At 36.2% G+C, this 27,981-nt stretch overlaps 1 protein-coding gene across 6 annotated transcripts; it reads right to left on the bottom strand.

The window, feature by feature from the left end:
- Positions 1 to 1,574: 1,574 nt before the first annotated feature.
- Positions 1,575 to 27,978, bottom strand: NBDY (negative regulator of P-body association). Of its 6 annotated transcripts, XM_077146283.1 has the most exons (5): positions 27,654 to 27,978; positions 25,663 to 25,799; positions 14,977 to 15,045; positions 11,062 to 11,144; positions 1,575 to 1,816 (listed from the first exon to the last, which is right to left on the bottom strand). In XM_077146283.1, the coding sequence occupies exon 1, from the start codon at positions 27,887 to 27,889 to the stop codon at positions 27,683 to 27,685; it is 207 nt and encodes a 68-aa protein (XP_077002398.1). In that variant the 5' UTR covers positions 27,890 to 27,978; the 3' UTR covers positions 1,575 to 1,816; positions 11,062 to 11,144; positions 14,977 to 15,045; positions 25,663 to 25,799; positions 27,654 to 27,682. The 6 variants fall into 6 exon arrangements, with proteins under 6 accessions (XP_077002398.1, XP_077002401.1, XP_077002400.1 ...); XM_077146286.1 differs by lacking the exon at positions 11,062 to 11,144; XM_077146285.1 differs by lacking the exon at positions 11,062 to 11,144 and having other exon boundaries at positions 14,977 to 15,082.
- Between the last annotated feature and the right edge of the window lie 3 nt (positions 27,979 to 27,981).

The raw sequence follows: 27,981 nt of genomic DNA on the forward strand, positions 1-27,981 counted from the left end.
CACATACATATGTATATTCTGAACACTAGTCCCTTATCATACATACAATTTTTTTCTCATCTCTGGGCTGTCTTTTCACTTTCCTGATTGTATCCTTTGAAGCTAAAATAAATTAATTTTGATAACGCCAATTTCTGTTTTTCCCTTTGTTGCTTATGCTTTTGGTGTTATATCTAAGAAACCATTGCTTAACCCAAGATCACAAAGATTTACACTTATGTTTTATAGTTTTAGCTCTTACATTTAGATCTTTGATATAGTTTGAGTTAATATTTCTGCATGATATGAGGAAGGGGCATAACTTCATTTTTTACATGTGGAAGCCTAATTATTCTAGCACCATTTGTTGAAAACACTATTATTGCTTACCCATTTGTCTTGGCACCATTGTAGAAAATGAATTAACTGTATGTATGAGGCTTTATTCCTGGAGTCTCAATTATTTTTCATCTATCTAAATGTCTATCCTTATGCCACACATTCTTGATTATTGTTGCTTTTTAGCACTTTTTAGTATTCAATACTAAAATTGGGAAGTGTGAGTCCTGCAGCCTTTTTTTTTCCATTTCATGACTGCTTTGGCTATTCTGGGTCCATTGCATTTCCATATGAATTTGAGGATCAACTTGTTAATTTCTGCAAAGTCAGCTTGCATTTTGATAGGGATTATCAAAATTGCATTTGACATGTGATGTTTGGGTTGGCTCAGAAACTTTAAAACCCTAAAGTGCAAGTAAAGATATTACACTATCTTTAAAACAATTATTTTAGAATGTTTTAAGTGTGCATGACAACATTGGAAGATCCTTGAATATCACAACACTTCCATTTGTGATTTTCTTCAGATCCTTTACTTGTGAGACCAAGGACTAATTTTATTAAGCTGCATACACATCAGATTTAATTATTTATTTCAACAAATTTTATGATTATTTCATATTTTAGTAGATGAGCCATGTTTACCTCACATTTTCATATATGTTATATGCTTAGAAATAAATATTTTTCTTTTATTGTAACTCAAAAGATAAAAGTTCTTTTCTACATCCCTTGCAGTTATTATAAGCCATAAACAATTTTCATTTAAACCTCTAATTTGTGAACATTTCCTGAACTATGTGAAATATTGAAAACTGCTTATGAAGTTTTCCCTTCCTCATTGCATTTTTTCCATTTGATATTTATAAATACTTTAAACTAAGGTACCCTATTTAATGTATAGATTATTTTAGAAAGAAAGTAGAAGATTGCAAATAATAAATACAACCATTTTGACTAGGAAGCATTAAGATGTAAAAGAATATGGGATGAGAATTAATGATAGGATTCTGATACCACAGAAAAATTGACAGTAAAATTAAAAAATGGTGCTGAGAACTTAATTCTTTTCCTGATTTTAACTTCTCCACTTTTGTGATATTTTCAGTGTAATGAATGAGTGGGTGGCTATTTATAGAAAGAAGGTAATATTTTGACACCAACTTTAGTAATATTTTATATTTAGGGTTCTTATGTAACATTCACTAAAAGTTCATAATTTACCAAATAATAATCATATAAATCTAACACAGCAATGAGAGACAAAATTTATTGGGACCTTAATGGATTTATAGGAATTTAAAGATATGCAGTAAAGAATGGGTGTCACCAAAAGCGTGTCAGTTGACTGCTGCATGACCATCTCACAGGCATTATTTGCTCTGGTGAATTCACCATGATTCAGGCTATGATCTTCAGTCTCACAGATCTATAACTTGATCTTGCCAATAGATCTTGCCAATTTCAGTAAGTGGAATTATGTTGACTACAGCATAAACTGAAAGATATAAAAAGAGATGGACTATTTGTTAATTTATAATGCAAAATGCAATTATACAGATCAAATATGTCTATTAAGCAGATAATCCCCCAAATACTCTTCTAAGAAGACAGATCACAAGGGGAAGCAAAACTATTGTTTCTTGATAAACATGAAAGTAGGAGTTAGAAATATGAGTCAAATGATTAATGGCATCTTGATTTCCTACGTGATGTATTTCACTGCACATTGACGATATATCTGCCAGGTGGACCAGATGCTTCTGTCACCTTGTACCTCTGTGATTTTTCTTTTTATACACTCCCATAATTAATCAAGCTGGAACATTCAGCCCTCATTTCCCCTCAACATATTCTTACATTGATTAGAAAATTCATATTCATTTATTTACAAAAATACATAAATATAATCTAATTGTATAGAACTCAAGCAACCTCAACAAAAGTATCCCGTCACCACACTTCTGCCTTTCCTCGGACCTGCTATCTCCAGGGGAAAACACAAGTGTGATTTCTTTCTGGACCTTTTTCTGTGCATTTAAGTGTAAATATGGATAGAGCTTATGGTAATATAAATTTTAGGCTTTGGAGTTTTAATATAAATATGATCATATCATATATACCATTCTGCAATATAATTACCTCTACCTAATATGTAATGAAGATTTTTCTATATCAGCAAAATAGATCTATTTCAACAGTTGCATGCTACGAAAACATAATTTGTGTAATCATTCCTTTGTTGAAAGGCTTTTACTCTGCAAACCTTTTTTTAAATGCAATTTTACTGAGATATATTTATACACCATACAAATAATCTGTTCTAGTTTGCTAGCTGCTGGAATGCAGCACACCAGAGACAGATTGGCTTTCAATAAAAGGGGATTTATTGTAAAGTTCGTCAGAGGAAAAGCAGCTAATTTTCAACTGAGGTTCTTACGTGAGAAGGCACAGGGCAATCTCTGCTGGCCTTCTCTCCAAGCCTCTGGGTTCCAACAACTTTCCCCGGGGTGATTCCTTTCTGCATCTCCAAAGCCCTGGGATGAGCTGTTTGGGTTTTGCTATGTTGAGCTCTCTCATTTACGCACCAGCCAATTAAATCAAACATCATTAATTGCAGCAGGTACACCTCCTAGCCAACTGCAGATGTAATCAACAACAGATGAAGTTCACATGCCATTGGCTCATGTCCACAGCAATAGAGCTAGGCACCTTCACCTAGCCAAGTTGACAACTGAATCTAACTACCACATTATCTGAAGTGTACCATCATTGGCTCACAGTATCATCACAGTTGTGCATACATTCCCATGATCAATTTCAGAATACTTCATAACTCCAAAAAATAAATAAAAATAAAAATAAAAAAGAACGCAAATCCTCCCATTCCCCTTATCTCTCTTACTATACTTGTATGGTACATTTGTTATCGTTGATGAAAGAATATTAACAATCACTAATAACTACAATCCATAGTTTGCAATAGGTACATTTTTCTCATATATTCCTCTATTGTTAACTCCTTCGAATAGTGCTATACATTTGTTCTAGTTTATGAAATAATTTCTTATATTTATACAGTTAATCACAGACGTTGTCCACCGCACGATTTCCTGTGTTATACATTCCCATGTTTTAACTTCCAATTTTCTTTCTGTTAACATACATGACTCTAAACTTCTTCTTTTCACCACATTCACACATCATTCAGTACTGTTAATTAATGTCCCAATCTAGCACTATTGATTATATACTCACAATAATGTGCTAACGTCATATCTATCCATTTCCAAAGGTTTAAGTTCAACTTCATTAAATATTCTGCATATATTAAACAATTGCTCCCCCTTCCTTAGCCTCATTTCATATCCTGGTAAATTACATTCTATATTTAATGTCTATAAGTGTACATATTATACACTCAATGAAATCATACAATGTCTGTCCTTTTGTGTCTGACTTCACTTAACATAATATCCACAAGGTTCATCCATGTTGTTGCATACATTAGAATTTCATTTCTTCTTACTATGAAATAATATTTCCTCCTATGCATAATACGACACTTTATTTCTCCATTTGTTGATGGACCCTTGGGTTATTTCCATCTTTTGGCAATTGTGAATAATGCTGCAATGAACATCGACGTGCAACATCTGTTTGTGTCCCTGCTTTCAGATCTTCTGGGTAAATCCCGGGTAACAGGATTGTCAGATCATAAGGTAAATTTATAATTAACTTCCTGAGGATCTGCCAAAACATCTGCTACAGCAGATGTACAATTTTACATTCCCACCAGCAGTGAATAACTGTTCCTATTTCTACACATCCTCTCCAACACTTATATCTTCTTGTTTGTTTAATAGTGGCCATTCTAGTAAGTGTAAGATGATATCTCATTATGTTTGATTTGCATTTCCCTAATAGCCAGTGAACCTCAGCATATTTTCATGTGCTTTTTAGCCACCTGTATTTCCTCTTTGGAAAATGTCTATTCATATCTTTTGCCCATTTTTAAATTAGGTTGTTTGTCTTTTTATTCTTCGGTTGTAGTATTTCTTCATATATTCTGTATATCAAACTCTTATCAGATGTGGTTTCCAAATATTTTCTCCCTTTGCAACGGTTGTCTTTTCACCTTTTGACAAAGTCCTTTGGAGCACTGAAGTATTTAATTTTGAGGAGATCCCATTTATCTATTTTTTTCTTTTGTTGTTTGTGCTTTGGGTGTAAAGTATAAGAAAATACAGCCTATCACGTTTGAAGATGTTTCCCTACATTTTCTTTGAGGTACTTTATGGTACTGGTTCTTATATCTAGATCTTTGATCCAGTCTGAGTTAATTTTTGTATAAAGTGTGAGATAAGGGTCATCTTTCGTTCTTTTGGTTATGGTTATCCAGTTCTCCCAACACCATTTATTAAAGAGACTGTGCTGTCCCAATTGAGTAAGCTTGGGCACCTTGTAAGAAATCAATTAATCATAGATCTGAAGGTCTATTTCTGAACTCTCAATTCAATTCCATTGATTGACATGTCTTTCTTTATGTCAGTTCCATGCTGTATTGACCATGGTGGCTTTATAATAAGCTTTAAAATCAAGAAGTGTGATACCTCCCACTTCATTCCTCTTTTTCAAGACGTTTTTGGCTATTCAAGGCCTCTTATCCTTCTGCGCTGGTTTGAAAAGGTTTATGTACCCTAGAAAAGCCATGTTTTAATCCTAATCAACTTTGTGGTAGCAGCGGTTTCTTCTAATCCTTATTCAGTACTGTATGTTGGGAACTTTAATTCGCTTATCTCCATGGAGATGTGACTCAACCAAATATGGGTATTAAACTTGATTAGGTGGAGAAGTGTCTCCATCCATTCCAGGTAGGTCTGGATTGGTTTTATTGGAATCCTTTAAAAGAAGAAGCACTTTGAGAAAAGGTAGAGAATGAGAGAAAGCCATGAGATTCAGAGAGAGCAGAGGATGACAGAACACTGCAGAACCACGAAGCACAATTCACCACCCAGCAACTTTTGGAGATGAAGAAGAAAAACGCTTCCTGGAGAGCTGAAGAGGAAGCTAGCAGATGATCCCATGATCACTATGTGCCTTTCCAAATGAGCGAGAAACCTGTGTTCACTATGTGCCTTTTCGCTTGAGAAAGAAACCCTGAACTTCATTGGCCTTCTTGAATCAAGGTATCTTTCCCTGGATGCCTTAGGGAAAAGGCATTTTTCTAAGGGACATTTCTACAGACTTGCTTTTATTGGGACATTTCCCCAGCCTAAAAACTGTTAACTTGCAACTTATTAAATTCCCCTTTTAAAAGCCATTGGATTCTTGGTATATTGCATTCTGGCAGCTAACAAACTAGAACACCTTCCAAAGAAGAATAATAATTAGTTTTCCATTTTTGCAAATTAGTCTGTTGGAATTTTAAATGGTATTGCATTGACTCTGTAAGTCAATTTCAGTAGAACTGTGCAATATTTTTTATTGTAAATAAAAGCCTATTTATTTGTATGGAGAAGTATTTCCATAGATTCCACAAATAGAATGAATCACAGTGTATGCATATTAAAATTTTATACTGCTAAAAAAGTTATAAAAATTTGCATTCCCGTAGGCAGTATGTGTTTCCCCATATCCATCCTAACACTACCAATGTGATGATCTGTAAAATGTATCTCCTTGTATTGAGCTATTTTCCATTATTAATAGTGAAGTCAACTACATTTAATACAATTACTAGCCATCTATATTTTGTCTTCTGTGAAATATCTTTTCTTTAGTCAATTTTTATGGGTTGTTTATAATTTTTGAATTTTTGTTTTTGTATTAATAGAAATTACTGACTTATCAATTGCATACACTTTAAATGTTTTCACACTGTATAATCAATTGACCTCTAAGTTTGTCTTTTTTCTTAAAAAAAGTTTTAATTATTTTACAAAAAATGTTTTATTTGTGAAGGAACAAGCAAGAAACAAGTGAAAAATATAAAACTTATAAATACAAGCTTAGTAATCAATAATCATTGATGGTGGAGTTATACAGTGACGGTCAGGATTCACAAATGAGTACGAATGCTGAATCATTATACTGATATTTCTTTTAGCCACCAGTGTCTTAAAGCAGCTAGAAATAAAAACCTAAAATTGTGGAATTGTAGCCCATACCAAACTCTGAAATCTGTTCTACAACTAATTGTTGCAATGTACTTTGAAATGTATTGCTTTTTTGTATATATATTTCACAATTAAAAGAGTTAAAAAATGAATAAAAATTTTACTGAGCTAAAAAAAACCCATAAACATAAGACTGTATAATATAGTGTACCATGATATAAACCATGGACTACAGTTAATAGTACAATTACACAAAAGTTCTTTCATCAATTGTATCAAATGTACTACACTAATGTAAAATGTTTATAGTAAGGTGGTATATTTCATGCATGATTTTTTGTAAACCTTTAACTTCTTTAAAAAGAAAAAAGTTCATCAAGCTATGCATTTATGATTTGTATACTTTAATGAATGTATATTATCATTCAATTAAAAGTTGCATTAAAAAATAACAACAATCAATAGACACCTTTATTCCATATCTCTTCAGACATTAACAAATGATAAAAGTCTAAGGTGTAACGTTTCACAATTCTCTCCATAATTGTGCAAATATATATATTAACATATAAACAAGACTTTTGTATGCTGTTACAAAAGTGGGCTCTAACTATACACATTATCCAAAAAAACAGGTGTTACCCATTGAACGATATTTCATAGTCAGTAGGCAGATAGAACTAACATATTTTTAAACTAGCTATATAATATTTTATATTATGAGACCACTACAATTTACTCAACAATTCTCCAAATGAAGACAATTAGGCTTGCTTCCAATTGTTTTGAAAATATCCTAATATAGCTTAATCATGTTGGAAAAGGAGGTATTTTAATTAAAAGAATTAATAAACATTTTCCAGATTATACTCTAAAAGATTACAGTAAATCATTCTGTTACTCTCAATATATTAGAGAGATCAACAATATCAAATAGAAAAGAATGATCTGCTTTAAATTTCTTATCTGTTAGGTCAAACATGGTATATTTTGCTTTGTTAATGCATTAACCTAATTATAACAGTGGCTGCAAAATATCATATTAGAAATTGGTTATCTGTAATTACCGTTTTGTGATGGCCTGCTAATATCATAACTATGTTGAAAAACAGTTTTGTCTTTGAAATGATCTTTCATAGGGGTTCACTGTATATAACATTAATCGTTGCTATATAAGTGGTATGTCTCTAGACTTAGTAGTGTTTTGAATTAATATGCTCTTTTCTACCCTATTGATAATATAGGAGAGTCAATATTAGGCTTTTAGATTATCATGATTTCTGAAGAAGGTAAGCCAAACATAAGTAACATTTAAAAATACTGACTTTATCAAAACATATTTTGATATAATGCATGTAGAATATACTTTTATATTTAGACAAATTTGTTTTAGATATGAAAAACAAACAATAAAAATATATAGGCTTCCAGTAAACCAAGAACTCAGAATGAGACACTCCAGGGAGCTGTCCCATCACAGAATCTTAGAACAACTAACCAATACTGGCAGAGCTATCACCCTCTGACCCAGAAAACAGTTAAAGAGTTGCAGTAATTGGGCAAGAACTGAGGCAAGAAAACGCAGATTTAAAAACAGTAGACGCCTGTGGTTCACTTACTGGACATTTCCCCAGTACTTTCTTGGACCCTCTGTGGTCCCTGGCCGTGATCCACAGGTAGCAGAGTAACTATTACAAACAGATCAGTAGTGGCCTGAAGAACTGAACCAAGAAACATATCAATGGCTTTCAGAATTTGCCTTGCAGGCAGAGGTGGGTTGCTAACAGCACTTAACATTCAACATAAGATAAACTCTGAAGCAGAATGCTGGATAATAAGGGCCAATGTTATTTTACATTGGTTTGCTTTTTTGTTAGGTTCTGGTACTCAGGAAACTCTTACTCATGTCACAGACTGGATAAAAATAGAAGGAAAAAATTCAGAGATGGCATCCCAGAATGAACACATTAAGATATTAAAATGTACAGTGTTCAACAAAGATTACAAAACAAACAAATATACACAGAATGATGACAAGTTCTACAAATGATGGTGGCACCTATGATGTTAGTTTCCATAATGTGAGCATAGATACTTCCAAAAACAAACGGAAGAAATAGGTAGATTTAAAAAAAGAAAAATACGAGAAGATAAATTTTCTAGAAATCATATAAAAGTTAGAAATATTTACGACACAGCCCACAAGTTCCTGACCGAATGGGTACGATTTTATAATTATTTGCAGTACAAAGAGTATACTGAGTACTTTCAAAGCAGAAAGAGAGACAAAGTTCTGAGGAGCCTGTGAAGCCTTGCATTTATTCACCACTGGGCTCTAGAGGTACTGAAAGGAAAGGGCAGGGTTTTTTCCAGGCCTCTCCAACGTGGCCAGTCTCACCTGCAAGTCTGTTATACCTTATGGCCCAGACACACACTGGATTGTCTGCAGGGCAACCCTGTGAAGGTGGACAGTGGTTCCTTGGGAGTGCTGATGGAGAAGGGGTCCATAACTTGGCCTGCCCAATTTCCCTCTCTGTCTGGGTGAAAGGCCCACTGGTCACTCCCCTCTCCAAACATCATGCCCTTCCCAAGGGTAAAACTACAAGGATGAGCTTACAAAGTATAAGATGAGAAAACGGAGTGCCTTCTAGTTGTGTGCCTGAAGCCTGCAAGCCTGGTTGGCAAAGAACTTCGGATAGGACACTATATATTCTAGCATGAGTGTACACACACTCCATGTGAGATGAGGCCTGGCCTTCCCAGAGACCCAATGTGAAACCCATTCCTACATGCCTACAGCAGGGCACAGGCCAGAGCCAGGATTCCTTCGAGGAAGATGGGCCATGGCCGCCAGAAGTCCTTGCTCCTTCAGTGTGCGCGGTCTGTTGATGGGTCAACAATTTCTGCTTCCCTATGGGACATGGCCTCCTGGTCCTGCATACCCTCTAAAGCATGCAGTTGCAGCTCCAGTGAGGTTGCTCCCCAGGAAAGTGAAGGGCAGACATATACTGAGTTGGTATTGCTTGATGTTGTCCATACTGTCCAGGAGAGAATGTCCAAGAGGTATCTGAAGATCTGAATGGGCATTGGCAAACTATACTATGAAAACTATACCCAACCTTGCATCCAGAGCAGCAGGAAGGAAAAGCCCAGCTTCCCAAGCAGCTTTATCCCAATATGGCCAAGATGGGGAGAGGACATGCTTCAGTGGGACCCGGAGGCTGGATTGGCTCCCTGGGTATGTCTTTTCAGACAGCAAAAGGAGGGAGTGGAAAGATGATGATGATGGGGGTGGGGATGAGTAGAGAGAGAGGTGATTGGCATGTCTGGAATCACAATGCCACCCAGGGGAAGCTGCCTCTGGAAAGCCCAGGCAGCCCTGACTAGGCCTAGATCAGGACCGTGGTGGAGGGGGTGGGCCAGCAAGGATCTACTAGGCTGAGGTCCTTGGCTGTCCCAAACACTGGTCGTGAATGTGCCCGCTTGGGGGCCCCAATGAGAAAGCAGGACCCTAGGGGACCGGGGACTAAGCAGGCAGCCCCATGGACCTTGATTTCAGGAGGTACACCACTGTCAGCCATTTGGGGGTGGGTCTAGAAGGGACTCACCATTGACTACAAGGGTGGTGGGGAGGGCATTTTCTCTGTCTTCCTTGTCCGGGAAGAACCTGAGTGACCTATCCAGGACCACCCTGCTGTAAGGAGAACCTCCCTGCCCCTTTCCTCCCTGACCACATAAAGGATTAGGAAGATGAGATGTCCAGGTTATTTGACACCTGGCCCACTCCTGGCCCACTGCACGTGGCAGTCATTAGGGGTAACCTAAAAGCGCTGACTCTGGGGTTTCTGGTTCAGGTATCTGCTCCCAGACTAGGGAGCCAGGCTGCCAAGACCAGGGATGAGCACAGGTGGAGCAACAGCCCAGAGTTCTCTCTCTGGGTGCACATTCAGGACCCCAGCCAACACCTCCTTCCCTCTCTTCCTTGGCTTTCCCTACCAGTGGTCCCCGCCTGCTTCCCCATGGCAGAAACAGCTTCCGCTTGGTGGCACTGTGGCTCCACAAAAGCCAAAGCACACTGTTCTCCCTGCCCAAGTCCCAACCCTCCAGCGAGGAAAAAAAAATTTTAAATAGAGTAAATTAATCACCAAAGGTCCTACCCAAGCGGGTCACAGACCTGGACCCCTGCAGGAATCTCTGTCGGGCAGCCAGGGGGCCTCTCCCCTTCACTCTGCCATCTTCATCTGTGTGGCCTCCTGCTCTTCCAAGAAAAGTAAATAATATGTGCTCTTGACACCCCAGTCCAAATTATTTTCTAAATAACATGACTGCTCCCAAATGTGGTGGCTTTAATGGGTCCGGAGCAACCTCCCAAGGCCTTGAGCTTCTGGTTGGGGTCCCTGCCACAAGACAGGCCAAACAAAGCAGTTGCAAATGGGTGTACCCACACCGCCGCCACAAGCACAGCTTCTGGACAACCCACAAACGGACTCCCAAATGCTCCCCCAGACCTCCAACAGAATAGGATGGCCAGCCTTGGCTGCCTCTCTCACCGGGGACCAGGGAAAGCCACAAATCAGCGGAGTCACAGGCCTCACGCAGTTTCAGGGCTCCACAGAAGACTTACCAAGTTGATTCTGGGGCCCAGGGTCCGCATCCATCCCGAGCACCCAGGACACTCCGAATCACACACCTGCTGCTTGGGCCTACCTATGAACAGAGTTGCCTGTCAGATTCTTAAGCTGGGTCCCGGATAGCCCCCATCAAGGGCATGATGACCTGACTCATGGAACATGGATGGTGGAGTGTCCAGGTCTGAGAGCACGTGCCTGTGTGGCAGTGCGTGCATGTTTGCACATGCTTGCGCTATGTGTGTTCTATGGGTGGACACGTGTTGGTGTGCATGTATGCCCAGATAATGCCTTGAAGTGTCCCCCAAATGTTCAATTTCAGACACTAAACACTTCACTGTAAGAAATGAAAACCTTTCAAATATTTATTTAATGTCCTTTCATTCTGATTATTGTAAAAACTTAAGTCCTTGATCTAATGAAGTCCCTCAGTGTAAATTTTTTATTGTTGGGCCTAAAGTTTGGAAGATAAAAAAAAAATCAACCTTCTCTACTACCTCTCTTCAACCTCTGGGCCTATTCATTCCCATAGTGTATTTGGAAGGGCAGCTGCCGAATAGGTAGCATAAGAAAATGGAAGGAAAAGAGAGAATCAGAATGTCATTCAACTGCAAGCCCCCATGTTCTCACGGATATAGAGACAAGGTGTTTGTATGGGTGGGAACCACTAATTGTCACAAAGAGACATCTCCCTTCCTGGATGATCGAGCATACCACCATATACCCTCTGTCAGAGGAATCATACCCAGAGGGAGATTAATCCAACAGGCGATATGCAAGACATTGAGAGGATAAAAAGGAAGACTGAACAATACCCTGAGTGCATAATCAGCAAACTCCAAAAGGCCCATACCGTCCTGTATGGAAGGAAAAGGTAGCAGTGGAACAAGGCCTGGAAGTTACAGGTGTACGTTAGGTATGTATATGATTTCTTTTATGCACTGCTTTCTGTGCATCTTGTAAGTTTCAGTAGGCTGTGTTTTTGTTTTCATTCATCTCGAAATATTATCCGAATCTCGTGATTTCTTCTTTTGTTCCAGAATCTGAGTGCATTATTCAATTTCCACATATTTAAAAAATATTTATATTGTCCTTTTCCCCATTATTTTGTCATTTCATTCTTTTGTGCCTTCAGAATGATTCTTATGATTTCAATTTGTTTAAATTTAGAAGTCTTTTCGAACTAGCGCATGGTGCATACTAGAGAATTTTCCAAGTGTAGATGAAAAAGAATGGAGATTCCAGTTTTTTTGTGTAATGTGCTGTGAAATATTTTTCGAGTGTTAATATTTTTAGTGTAAGTTCTGGTTGGTGGCTAGGGTGCTTCAAATCCTCTATTTCTTTAATGTTCTTCTTTCTATATGTTCTACCCATATTGAAATCTGAATGTTGGCATCCTCAGCATCACAACTTTACTTCTTGAAAGCACTGTCAGCACTCTTTTTGCCCACTTCCTCACACTTCCCCCACATGTTCAACTCACTAAAATGTTGTTTCACATCCCTCTATCACAATATATCTGTTCTTACCAAAGTCACCAACCAACCATCTCCTTTCAGATTTAATGGTTCTTCTCTTCTGTTAGCCTGCCACCAATGACCATTTTTATTTCTGTTTCTTACAAAACTGTTTTGATACTGTTGACCATTCCACCACCCGTTCTTTCTTAAGGCATTTTCTTCCTTTAGATTCTAAGACATCTTATACTCTAGTTTCTTTTCTTACTTTTCTCTTTCAGTTTTCTTTATAAGCCTCTGTTCCCCTGCCTGCCGTTTCCTGGCTACTTATCTTCTCACAATATACATTCTTCCCAGGTTCAACTTTCATATACATGCTGACAACTCCCATCTAAATGCTGTTAACATCCAAGAGTCTATTTGCTACCTACATTATGATAATGGAGTATCTAAAATTCACTATGGTTGAAATACAAATATCTTGTCTACTTTCTTCATCTGTCTCTCTCTGACTTATCATTTTAAGTTTAACTTGAACATTATTTCTTCCAAGCCTTCTCTGCCTGGGCTAACCATCTCTCCTTTGTGTTCTCTAGCACTATATGCTTGCTTTTATGTTCTCCCTTACAGGATATTTTGTCTCCAGCACTAGACTTTATGGTCTTCAAGCCTAGGTACATGGTTTAATAATCACTTTTGTCTCCTTTGTCTAGATTAGTGCCTGACACACAGTGAGTGCAGACAGAAGAGAACTGAGTTAATTTCAAATAAACATCTCTTCTTTCTTAGAAACTTTTTAGGATATTCTTCTTCTACAGTTTCTTCAAAATATTGACTATTTCATTTGTCTGGTGGTAGATAAAATATATGCTACATTTGATTTCTCTAGAAAGATCTCCATCTACATGCTCATAGACTTTCTGATTTTTGTGACTGGGGAGTTGCTGAAGGCTTCCTTTCTTGGAGCAACCGCTCATGGGTTTCAACATTACTGAGTTTCCTGGGGTTACTGGACATGTTCCATATTTTGACGGAGGTGTTGGTTATACTGGCATTTAATATATATACAAATTTATCAAGCTGTATTTTAACATTTTTGTACTTTACTAACAATTATAAGATATAAACCAATGAATGTCTGTTATGCACTTAATTTCTCTTTTACATTCCTAGTCAACCAGATGTGGAGAGACTGCTACACTCGGAATTCACTTCCAGTCAACATCTACCTACTGTCTACTTTATCAGAGATAACAAGAAGTCACTAAGGATTTTAAGGAGGTTAACTGTCTCTATTTGATATATCCAATAGTGTACAAATACCAGATAAGAAATAGCAAAGAAGAAGTAATTATTTTTATGAGGCAGAAGACAGGGAATAGGGAAAATTTTCCTGAGATTATGACACCTGAGCAGAACTTTGATGAATGAAGTTCATTATGTAGACAGGGGTGTAAAGATGTTAGAGGGAGCCAACTGTACAAAGACATAGAGCATGAAAATACATAGTAGGTTCAGAGAAACCTTACTAGAACATAAAATACAAGGAATGAGTTGTGTAAGGTTGGGATGCAGTGTAAAAATTAGTAGCAATAGATAAAGCTTGTGTAGGACACTGGTTATAGAGAAGTTTTTAGAATATTCTCAGACTTGAGATTTTATCATAGATAGCAAGAAGCTACTAAGGATTTTAAGGAAGGTAACCATATGTATAGATACCTATTTTAGAGAAGTTATTCTAGAGGCTGTCTAAAGTCAGTAGGCAGTAGTGGAGGCAAGAAATCAATTAGAAAACCATACTATTAGATTAATTTAGGAGAAAAAGAATGATGGTCCAAAGCAGGGTAAGGAAATTGAGTTTTGGGAACAGAGAACAAAGGACATATTCTTGAGATATTTTGAAAGAATAAGAATTATAACTTGGAGACTGAAGAGTAGAGGTAAATGAGAGGAGAAATATGATACGATACTTTAAATTTTGCCTTGGGAGTACCAACAAGAATAAGGAAGATGTTTTTGTTGCTAGGATTGGGGTGAGAGTTCAATTTAGTCAGTTGCCTATATAAGTCTAAAGCCTGGCACAGAGGCCTGTGTTGAGATATAAATTTAGGAATCGTCAGTGTATTTATGTTAATTAAATTCAGGGCAGTGGATGAGACTACCAAGCACAAGTGAGGTCTGAGACAGGATCCAGGCAGAGAAGAAGTATGTGGAGAAAGAAAGTGAGAAAGACTGGCCAGGACAACTAGTAGAGAAAGATGTCATGCACAGAGAAGGAAGGGAAGAGAGAATTTTAAATATTACAGAAGGGTCAAGATAAGGACTGAAAATTGTTCACTGGATTGGACAATCAGGGCTACGGTAGCCTCTACTACAAAGCATAATGTATTCCCCAAAAATCCCTCATCTCTACATAAAACTTAACAATATTCTCATCCATTCTTATCTTCTTACCTCTGGGGCAGTGTTTCTCAATCTTGTCTGGTCCCCTTTGTTAAATGTATTAATACCCATTTTACTATCCTGAAAGAAAAGTCATGAAACTTCAAAAAACTGGTATCTGTAATATGAAAGAGAAATACAAAGGAACTAATTTATAATGAAATAAACATATTTCCGTTATGTAACTGCTGGGATATGACAACACTAGAAGACATAACGAAATCTTCAGCGAAGTACAGATAACGCCCGTAAATGTGGTAGCTACAAATAATGACTGTTACAGTCATGATGTTCATGATATTTCAAACATCAAGAACAGAATTTGAGTAGGTGACCTGGTGTTCCAAAATGATGAACTTTCTCGGTAAAATTTTGAACAACAGAAAGCTTACTTTACTAGTAGTTTCACTTCTGGAAACAACAGTGTATATTAAAACTGTGTAAAAAAAGTTGCTTGTTTGCTTTGTTTGTATACAAAATGCAGTATGATTCAAGGCAAAGATCAATATAAACAGAATTTTCAAAATATATGAACATCAAAAGTTGTAAGGAGGGTGGGCCACAGTGGTTCAGTGGCAGAGCTCTCGGCTGCCATGCCGGAGACCCGGGTTCAATTCCCAGTGCCTAGCCGTGCAAAAATAAAAAAAGTTGTAAGGAATATAGAAGAATTCTCGTCTGTGCAGGATTGTCCTGAATATTGCAGGACATCTAGCAACCCTAACTTTGCTCACAATATGCCAGGATGCCCTCCGTTCATTATAATGATCAAAAACACTTTTTCACTAAATTTTCAAACCACCCCCCAGGATTGTACTTTTCCCCCTGAGAACCACTACAATAATTCCATACAAGGAAGAAAACAAGCCCTTCTCTTGGCTCTGCTGCCAGTTATACCAAACAACCAGGGCGTTTCTTTCTCAGTTATTATTAATTCTCTTCTTTCCTCTATATCCAGTCTCACCCTCTTTCCTTGTTGCTTTTTTTTTGGGGGGGGGGGGGTTGTGCATGGTCCAGGAATCGAACCTGAGTATCCCACATGAAGGCAAGCATTCTACCACTGAACCACCTTCCCTTAATCCTTAGTCTCCTCATAGTGATCCAATATTTTTATACTATCCCATTTTTTTTAACTTTTCTTTATTGTATAGTGTAGCATATATACAAAACAAAGAAATAAAAAAACAATAGTTTTCAAAACACTCTTCAACAAGTAGTTACAGGACAGATCCCAGAGTTTGTCATGGGCTACCATACCATCCTCTCATATTTTTCCTTCAAGCTGCTCCAGAATATAGGAAGCTAGAGGGCTTAAATATTTTTTTATCATCACAAAATGATGTTAAAATGATGTTTCTTTTTTGTGAAAAATAACATATATACAGAAAAGCTATAAATTTCAAAGCACAACACCATAATTAGTTATAGAACATACTTCAGAGTTTGACATGGGTTATAATTTCACAATTTTAGGTTTTTACTTCTAACTGCTCTAAAATACTGGAGCCTAAAAGAGATATCAATTTAATGATTAACCATTCATATTCATTTGTTAAATACTATCTTCTTTGTATAACTCACCTTTGATCTTTCCATCCCTCTCTTTAGGGCTGTTTGGGCTACGGCAATTTTAAATTTCTCATATTGGAAGAGTCTGTCATTAATATGGGGTAGGGAGATGAAACTATCTATGTTCTGAAGAGGTTGGGCTACGTTTCAGGACTTATCTGGACCAGGGACCCATCTGGAGGTTGTAGGCTTCTGGAAAGTTACTCTAGTGAATGGAACCCCTGTGGAATCTTATTTATTGCCCTAGGTGTTCTTTAGGATTGGCTGGAATGGTCCTGGTTGGGGCTTGGCAGATTATGATAGGTAGCAAGGTCTACCTGAAGCTTATGTAAGAGCAACCTCCAGAGTAACCTCTTGACTCTACTTGAACTCTCTCTGCCATGGACACTTTATTAATTACACTTCTTTTCCCCTTTTTGGTAAAGATGGAATTGTTCATTCCACAGTGCCAGGTCAGGATTCATCCCTGGAAGTCATCTCCTACGTCATCAAGGAGACTTTCACCCCTGGATGTCATGTCCTACATAGGGGAGAAGGCAATGATTGCAGAGTTGGGCTTAGAGAGACTGAGACCACAGCTGAGCACCAAAAGAGGTCCTCCAGAAATAATTCTTAGGCATGCCTATAGGAAGATCAAGTTTCTCCACTACCTGCATAAGCTTCAGAAGAGTAAGCTCATAATCGAAGGCATGGCCTATTGGTTTGGGTGTCCCTAAAGTCTGAAACAGTATCAGGGGATTTCCTGATGTATACCATCCAATTTTTATCCTTTTTTTACCTAAAAATCTCCTATGAGTGGACTATGTCAGTAGTCTCAATTTGGTCACTCTTAAAGATCACTGCCTTCTCACTTCTGCTATCAGAATAACACTGAAACTCTTAATGCTAAATTCGCCTATAAAATTCATTCACAATTTAATGGATGTTTTCCAGTACTTAACTTATTGGGCCCTCTACTAAACATGTGTTGTTTTAAGCCGCTAAATTTGTGAGAAAATTGTTACAGCAGAAATAGAAAGCTAATAAAGAATCCATGCAAAAATTCTGGCCTACTTCCTAAAAGAAACAAACGCCCTAGATGAAATAACAAGTCAGGAAGTAAGATTACCAAGAAAGAAACTTGGTCATATCATATTTCCTCTTTACAACTTAATCTAATGTAGTATGGGAAGGTTCTCATATAATGAGAGGGAAAACAAGTGGTCAAGAGAAAGGTGCCTAAGAAGACTCTGCACATGAAGCTGCTGTAAAACTTTTCTGGCAGAGAGACAGAAGATCAACAACTAGCCAAGCTAGGGAGAAGTATACACTGCTAAAGGCTCTAAGGCAGAAGAATATGGCAGAGCAGATTCAAGAACTCCTGTAATGCTGAGCATGTCTGCAACCAGGTAACCTAGCCAGAGAATAGGGTGCTAATTATAAATTATAATTCCACCTCTATCTAAAAATATGACTATTCCGTAAAGGGAAAGTAAAAGTATATGCGCAGCTATCCAATAAATCCTTAAAGGGTATCAAAGCCTTGTATTCTGAAATCTCCTGAACAGCATTCTGTGACAAGTAATTATAAGATAAAGCTACAGAACAAAGGGACACTATGTGCCTCCTGATATAATACATGGAGAAAAGCAAAATATTTAATGGTGTTCATGCCAAAAGTATGTGGGCTGAATCTAATCATGAGGAAACATCAGAAAACCAAAATTGAAAGACATTCTATAAAATAATTGTCTTATCTCCAAAAATATCAAGGTCATGAAAAACAAAGAAAGACTAAGAAACTCAGATTAAAGCAAACTAAACAGACATAGCAGCTATGAAGTATTTAAGGGTCCTGAGGCAACTTATTTTCAAATGGTTCAGAAAAATATGTATGTAGGTATATATATATATGTGTGTAGGTATGTGTATATATATATATATGTATATCTATCTATCTAATCTATTTAGAGACTGAGAAACAGAGAGAATTATAAAGAAAGTATGGTAAAATATTAAGAAATCTAAATGAAGAGTACATGGGAATTCTTTTTATAATTCTTGCAACTTTTCTGTAAGTCTGAAAGTATGCTAAAATTTTAAAATTACCAAAAAACAAAGATAAAGATACATGAGTTATTGGGATCCAGGAGTAACTACAGTACCCAGAAGACTCTTGTATTCAACTGGCTTGAAATAATCAAGAGATGGATATTTGGACAGTTCTGTATTTACACAGGGAACTACTCAACCCTGGCTCCTTTCCAGTGTCTGATTAATAACTTGCTGCATTCTGACCAAAAGGGGAAAAATAAATGCAACAAAATAAAGTATCAGTGGCTAAGAGAGTTCAAATAGAGTCGAGAGGCTATTCTGGAGGCTACTCTTATGCAAGCTTCAGCAAGATATTGCTAATTGCCATGGTTTGCCAAACCCCAACCAACACCATTCCTATCAACCCTAGGGACACCCAGGGATCTATGTGAGATCCTACAAAAATTGCTCATACTAATTTTACTGTTCAGAAACTTAAAACTTTCAGATGGTTCCTAAGCCAGATAAATCCTGAAACCCAGGGGTGCCGGTCTCTCCAAGAACATCAACCAGTTCCATCCCCCATACTATACTGTCAACACCCCTTTTCAACATGAAAAAAGTTAGAATGGGCATAACTCAATATCCCTAAAGATTGGGAGAAGGACCAAAGGAAAAGGAGGAGTTATAACAGAAAAGTTAGGATTTAACAAATGAGTATGAATGCTGAATCATTATATTGATATTTCTTTTTAGTCTCCAGTGTCTTAGAGCAGCTGGAAGGAATAACGTGAAATTTTGGAACTACAACCCATACCAAACTTTGAAATCTGTTAAGTACTTGTTAAAATATACTTTGAAATTTATTGCTTTTTTGTATATGTATTTCAAAACAAAAAATGTTTAAAAAATCAATTGACAAAAAAATAACTAAATAATAACCTGCTTAAGTGAATCGGACAGTTTGCTCAACCTACAGTGTGTAATAAATATCTCAACATTAACATGCAAGATATTATGCACTCCATGAGAACAAGGACTTTGTCTGAGTCCCTAGCTTAAATACTTAAGTAATAAAGTCCCTGTCAGAGTGGTATTCAAAAAATATTTGATGAATGGACAAATGAGTGAGGGTAACTGTTATATTGGATCCAAGTCTGTAATCACATCTGGGTTAGTTGCAACCTGCTCTCAGAGATAATCAAGGCCGTTTGAAGTCAGTCTGACCATTTACATGGATAATATTGTAGGCAAATGGAAACAATACTAACTGGGACAAAATTGGGTTAAAAGAAATGAGAAATTACTTGTATCAATATACAGAAGTCTACATGGTCTTAGCATAGCAATGTAAGGATTTGTGTCTCAATTTGGCACCTTAGTTCCTTCTTCAGCTGTCCTCTTTGCAAATAAATAAATAACTCATATATCTTACTAAACTCCAAAATGTCAGAATATCTCAAATAACTGAACAGTTATGATTTTCTTGCATCATCATTTAAGTCTGCATTTTGGTGACCTTGAATTTGGTATATTACTCATACAAATAAGGGAGTGGGAAGGGAGAAGACAAAATGCTGAGTACCTTTCGTAAACAAGTATTGTCCATTCTGGAGGCACATTATTAAGATGGTGAAGATATACAGATCTGCCACTATGTGAACCTTGGGTAGTTTCTGATCCTTTTTTTTTTTTTTTGCCTTCTCATTTCTATCTGGATATAATTTTCTTCCATTTTCCTTGTCATTACCATAGGATTAAAATTTAACATACTAAATATACAGCAGTCATGTTTGGTTTGATACCAACTTAACTTCAACAGCATGAATATGTACTTTTCCTATACCTCTTTGTCACCCGCACCATTTTTTGCACTTGTTACCACTTAAATCTTTGGGCATAGTATGTCCCAAAACATAGATTAATCATTACTTTTTATACATTTTCATTGTAGCACCTATAGGAAATAAGAAATGGAGTTACATACCAAAAAATACAATAATATTGGCATTTATAATTACCGAAAAGGTCACCTTTACCATAGGTCTTTATTTCTTCATGCTGCTTTGAACCACTGTCTAGTACCCTTTCCTTTCAGTCTGAAGAACTTCTTTTGACATAGCTTGTAGGACAGATCTAGTGGTTTAGCTTGTAGGACACATCTGATCCTCTCTTTCTGAACAGATTCCCACAATGCACTGAACTGAAATGATTAGGACCAAGAGCAATTAAAATTTCATCCAATGGCAGCAGGTCCTGAAATGCCTAGATTTGTCTTTCTTAAGACATAGACAACCTTGCTGGGGATTCTTTTTGTAATTTTTATGTTGATTTTTACCAAATAAATATGTACATATTTCAAAAATCAGGTAATTCTTCTCAGCTTATAGCAAAAAACAGCAGTCTCCAGCACCATTCACTCCACTTCCATAGAATTCATCTCCCAAGGACAACCATTTTCAATTCTCTTAACAGTTCCCTCTGATGCTTGTCTCTCTATTTCCACAGCCAGGAATCCTTAAGGACTCAAACAGCTACTGAATTACGCATGATAAATGTGGATTCTTTGTTTTGGTAAATAGCCAGGCACTAAGGAGATAAAATGGACTGAACGTTACACTTAAAAAAAAGAGTTCGCCAGAATGGTTTTTAAAACTTTAGCTATGTATCCTTTATAAGATTATAAAGATGAAGAAAATTTGAAAGTAAAAGGATGAAGCCACCTTTAAAAAATGAACAAGCTTAGCATTAGCAGTAAGGATTGGGACAAACTGACATCATGTGCCTCCTAACGTGATACGATAGGAAGAACAAAGCATCACTTACCTAGTCCTCTTTTTAAAATATATCTAACCTAAACACAGGAAAACACTGAGACAAGTTCAGACTGTGGGACATCTACAGAACAATTGTCTAGACTCATCAGAAATGTCAATGTTAATGTAAACAACTGATGAATCTATGTGGAGAATCTTTTAACTTTTCTGTAAGCTTGAAAATTTATGAAATAAAAAAGCTGGTGAAGAAACATAGTTTATCCTTATTGCTAATTGTAAATCTTACTAGTAAATTCAAAGGCAATCAATACATTCACTTCTTTTGGTAGAACATTTCTTGGGAAAAAAAGAGAAACATAAAGTAAGTAAAAGGACGGAAAAAGAAATACTATCCAAACAAAGGAAAGCTAGTAGAGCTATATTAATTTCAAAGAAAACGATTTTAAATACAAAAAGATAAAAAGGGTCATTAAAAATGAAAACGATGCATCTATTCTTTTTTGCACATAATAATAACAAAGCCCCAAACATATAAAACAAAATGTGACAGAACTACAAGAATTTCATAAATTCATAATCGTAGCAGGAAATATTTAATCTACCTCTCTTAGTAATTGATAGATCTAGTAAACAAACAAAAAATAAGAAGAATATAGAAGACTTAAACAAGATTAACAAGTTTAATGGACATATATAGAACTCTGCATGCAACAATTAAAGAGTACAAAATCTTTTAATAAAACACATTACAATTTATCATGATCTCTAGGACATAAAGCAAGCCTCAACAAATACTTAATAACCAGTATCTTATAAACCATATTCTCTGACTTCAATATAATTAAATGTTAAACAATAACAAAATGTTCAGCTAAAAAAGATTCGTGTATCTATTTATTGGTTCCTAAATATCATTTTCCACTAAAAGTATTAAGGCTCCATAGAAGAAATGGTCAATGGGGCAGGAGAAGTACAAGAGGAGCCTGAAAGTAAGGAAGTAAGGGAGTGTCAAAGAAGGTCAAAGTGTCAAAGTAGCAAAGATTCATGACGATATGTGAAAGGGACACAGGATCTAGCCCTAATGGGCTACCACTAGTTAAAGTTGGGACAACTTGAGCATTAAAATAAATAATGATAGCAACAGGATATTCATTAAATAAAATAAAAATCTATATGTTCATACTAATACAAATAGATAAATAATTGAAGGAAAGCTCTTCCTTAAAGTGGAATACAAACTGATGAATGTAGAAAAAAACAATGGAGTTTGAAAATTAGCATTTTGCAGTCATCATGGTGATAACTCATTCAGTGAAGAACCATCAATGGATTTTTTTTTTTTGCATGAGCAGACACCAGGAATCAAACTCGGGTCTCCAGCCTGGCAGGCAAGAACTCTGCCTGCTGAGCCATCATGGCCGTCCATCGTCAATGGATTTTAAAACTAGTGGATGATAGCTTGATGAAGGACAGGATATTTACAAAGACTCAAAGTATCCCACACACAATTGTTTATTGACTACAAAGAGCAAAATGGTACTTTACCCTGGATTAATCTAGCAAATATAGTCTTAACCAAATAATCAAAGTTAACATCAGCTCTAAGGGGGCAAATCTGCATCATGTTTCCCTGTGATAATACCCTGAATACAATACATTATTTGGGAGGTATTCAAGCCAAAATGCATAATTTAAACCTAATCATAAGGAAATGAACCACAAACCTGAAGTAAGAGATATTCTATAAAATAACTGTCTTATATTCTTTAAAATTAACAGTCATGAACAACAAAGAAAGTCTGAGTAACTCATCCAGATTAAAGAAAACTGAAGAGACCGGACAACTAAATAGTACGTTTTCTTGGACTGCATCTCTGACCAGAAAAAGGTAATAGCTATAAAAGACTTCTTGGGACAACTGGTGAAATTGGAATATGACTTAGATAAAAATATTGGAACAATGTTAAATTTCTTGATATTGACATTTGTACTCAGGCTATATAATAGAACGTTATCATTCTGAAGAGACACACACTGAAGTATTTAGGGTCATGGTATCTGCAAATTAATCTCAAATAGTTTAGAGGGGAGAAAGGGCAGAGAAAGAAAGACAGAAAAAGAAAATAATAAAGCAAATGTAGTAATATGTTAATTGGTGAATCTAGGTAAAGTATATTATTGGAATTATTTTTCTCCTCCATTTCATTGATTCTATCATTACCATTTGTCCTTACCACTTGCTTTATCACAAGTACATTATTATGTATACATACTCCTAGCCAGAGAAACCCATCTTACATTTTACCCATTTCAATGAACATTATAGATATCAGTATTTGCCATAAATTATTCAGAATGCATATAACTAGAGTTCAACATTTTTACAACTTATTAATTTTTAGTTTAAATTCATATACAACAATGCACATAATTTAAGTGATGAGTTTTAACAAATACATACGTCTATATAACCCAAACCACTATCAAGTTGTAGAACATTAATCTTCAACCCACAAAGTTTCTTGATGCCATTTCCCAGTCAATTTCCACCATTATTTCTACAACTTATGACCTTATCCACCATGGGTAAGTTTTGCCTGTTCTAGAGCTTTTTAGTAATAGAATCCTACAGTATGTACTCTGCTTCTTTCACTCAGCCTATTATTGTCATGTGCTTTTAAAATTGTTTTAATTTTTTAAATGAAAATTAAATTTTAAAATTAATTTTTAAATTATTTTTTAATTTAAGATATTTTTTAATTTCAAAAAATTTTATTATAGTAACATATGCATAACTTAAAATTTCCCAATTTAATCACTTTCAAGTATACAATTCAATTCTGTTAATTACATGCTATTGTCACCAATATTATATGGCAATGTTATATTACTAAATTGTAATATTCTTACAATTTTTCTTTAACTGTAGAATTAAATCAAAATTAAAACTTTAAAAAGCACAAGTATAAAATCAACAATAACTTCAACATTGTATATTAAAATCGCACTTTTCCAATGTATTTAATGAAAGACAAAGCTATATATTGCCAAAATCTATTGAGATGAGCAGCTTGCATATACTTTGACTTATTATAAGAAGGTACAAAAGCATTAAACATTTTTAAAGTAGAAAATAAGATGAAGTTTCTGATTGAAAATAAGATGAATAATGATTTCACAATATGATTTTTAAATGTTTGGAAATTAAAAATATAACTCATGGGTCAAAGAAGCAATCATAATAAAAATTAGGTATGAATAAAAATTGAGTGATAATAATACAACATAGGAAAACCTGTGGAGATTTCTTCTAAGAAAATTCATAGTACTGAATTCTTAGTTTAGAAAATTAGATGGAAAATTATTGACCTTAAAGATCCAATTTATTAAATTAGAAAAAGAGTAAATCAAAAGAAAGAAGAAAAATAAAGATAAAAGCAAAAAGTATTAAAATAGATAAAACATTCCATAGAGAAGCTTGATGAAATCGGTAGCAGGAAAATAAATATATACACACACACACACACACACTCACACATTTACATACACACACACACATAATCACCATCAACAAATAGGAATTAGCCCTGGAATATATTAGAAAATTGGTTATTGTAATTTACCACACTGCCACACTATCATAATAATGGAGAAAAAAGTATATAGTCATAGATACAAACAAAGAAAATGCTCTATACTCATTTATAATAAAACTAAGCAACTAGAAATAGAAGGTACTTCCTTAACCTGAAAAATAATATCTACCAAAAATGGTGAAACTTTTGTAGAATTCCCTTGTAAATTCAGGCACAAGATAAGGAAGTCCTCTACCACTGCTACTATTTCTCTTTGCACTGAAGATCCTAGAAAGCACTGTAAGACAAGGTTAAAAAACAAAACAAAACAGCTATATATATTGGAAAAGAGGAAAGTGCCATTATTCACAGATATAATAACATAGATAATCCAAAAGAATATATAAGGCATTAGAGCAAATACAGCTGAGAAAGGCTACAGAATTTAAAACACAAAATATATCAATACGAAACTTGCGAAAATATCAGTCATGTCCCCAGCAACAATTAGAGAGACTGTAATCAAAGATACATTTCACAACAATAAGGTAATTAAGAGTGAACCTAACAGCATCTTGCATATTATATATATTATATGGATTCATATAATATAGAAAATGACTTCAATTTTGTCATTTAGTGCTCGTTTTGTGTGTATGTGTGTGTGCACATAATTTTGGGGGGGATGGCTAGTTATTTCTTAATGTATCAAAATCAACTCTAATACCTCCTCCTCTTCTTTAATAAGTTTTTGGAAAAGAGATTACCTTAAAAGTCACAACTTCTGGGTGCAGGAAATCAGAAAAAGCAGGGTGGCACTGTCAATAATACTCATCGTCTTCATTGGGTGAATTACTTTACAAATGCACCAAGGAAATGGAGTCATACTGCAATCTCTCAAAGACTGAAAAATAGTAAAATAAGGTGAAATCATTTCTTCTGTTATCGGCCATCTCTTTCCCTGGTCTCCTTAAGTTTTTATGTTCTACCCTGCCTCCATTTCAATGATATGTTCCTGTAAAACAGTTGTATACACACTACTGGAGTTGTTGTATGGCATTAGTAATCCAGACTTTCCGGGTTCAAAGCCCAGCTCAGCCACTCACTGCCATATAACTTTAGGCAAGCTATGCAAATTCCCTTGGTTTTAGTGTCTTAGTTTCTTTCCTGTGCTAATACAAACCTACTTGATAGAATTGCTGTAATGATTAAATAAATTCATACATGTAAAGCCCTTTAGAAGAGTGTCTGGTAATAAAAAGTGGTCAGTAAATATTGGTAATTATTACAAATATCAACGGCTTGAATCACTGTGGGAAAATTATGTAGCTTCTGCATTTCTTGCCCTAGGAGTCCTTTGTTTTCTATCTGAGCATGGCTACGTCTACACCTACCCTACCCCCCACTAACCCTTTGGACAGAGATAAAGATGAGGGGATTAAAGCTGTATGGAAAGACAGAGAAGTGTAAATCATATATAGATGCTTTCAAGTCAAATAGAGCGCATTCTTTTTTCTAAGCACTACTCCCCAAGCCCTAACTCCAGCTGCCAGTTATCCCATCATTTATTCATTTATTTATCCAAACATCTGTTTCACTCCTACTATATATCTACCGCATACTACGAATTATGCCTTGATCATTCATCCCGTAGAGCTCTCAGCACAATGCCTCGCCATTACAAAGTGGTGTCAAGTAATATTGCATGAATGAAAAATGGGATACCCTCTCTCCTTTCTATTGCAAACATCTGTCTGTGAGGCTTGAGTCAAGTTTGGTTTAATTTTTTCCATTCTATAAAGCTCATTTAAATAGAAGCTTCTCTAATAATAAAAATTGGACTCCTAAACAAATAGCATCACTTGTATGAAAAACTGCAGAATCCTTAGCATGACATTCAAGGTCTACTAGCCTCATCTTCTAGTCCTTTTCAAAGATTCATTTATAACCATGATGTTCAAAACAGGCTTGCCTTGAGGCCTTTGTTCTGGAAACCCAAGGCCTGGAAAGCCTTCCTACCCCTTCCTCTTTAAGGCCCACCCAAAGATCCCCCTTCCTCTTTGATGGCTCATGATTACTACCAGGCACGAATGGCTTGGTCCATCCTCCATGCTTCATGAAAACCTTCAACAAGCAAACATGGCACTTGGGTTCAGCATACCATATTGTAACTTTTTATTCGCTTATTTTACTGGCCAGGCCTTACACACACTCCTCACCTTACAACCCCTTCCTGTAGCACAGTGCTGGGCCCAGGCATTAGGTCTTCAATACATTGTTGCCATTGATCTTGAACCAGACATTTTTCTTAATGGAAAATTTTCAAAATACTCAGAAGTACAGAGAATAATATATCAAATCCCTAGGTATACACCACTGAGCTTAATTATACGCCCTCCCCCCCATGCCCAACCACCCCCATACCTGCCTTCACCCCCCTGAATTACTTCCAAGCAAATCAAAAGACAACATATCATTTTGTTCTTAAATACTTCAGAATATATTTATGAGATAAAATCTATTTCTTAAAAATCATAGCCACAATACATTTATCACATCTAAAATATTAAAAATAATTCCTTAATATCATAAATATCCATTATTTCATCCAAGTATATTTTGTGAAAAAGTTGATTAGCGTATGCTTTCTTCTGTTCTGAAATCGTGGAGAAGAACAGGGAAAGGGAGGAGATCTGGGAAAATGCGTAATGAAGTTTCCGAGAGGTGGTTATCCCCGATTTGAAAGAAAGACTCTGACCTGGTTTGGGGTGGGAGAAGAATACTCTACTACTTCTCCGGAGGAGGAGGGTGCGACTTCAGGCCGGGTGATGCAGGAGGAGGTGCGGAGGGGAGAGGGGTACTACCTCCGTTGGGAGTTCCTTCTGGATAATCCCACCGCGGAGCGAGGAGGCAGCGTTTTTTTGGAGGCTTGGTTTCCCGCGTGTTTCCAGGTGGGAGCGTAGATCTCCCCGAGGCACAAGGTTGGTCCCCCATAAGGATTGTAGAACCCGGTGGGCCCTCGCACGGCCAAGACCTGAGATGGCGGCGGGTCCCCTCCAGGCACGCAGCTGACTTCCTCCGGGTTT

The sequence above is a fragment of the Tamandua tetradactyla genome, chromosome X (assembly GCF_023851605.1).
Source record: "Tamandua tetradactyla isolate mTamTet1 chromosome X, mTamTet1.pri, whole genome shotgun sequence".
NCBI lineage: Eukaryota > Metazoa > Chordata > Mammalia > Pilosa > Myrmecophagidae > Tamandua > Tamandua tetradactyla.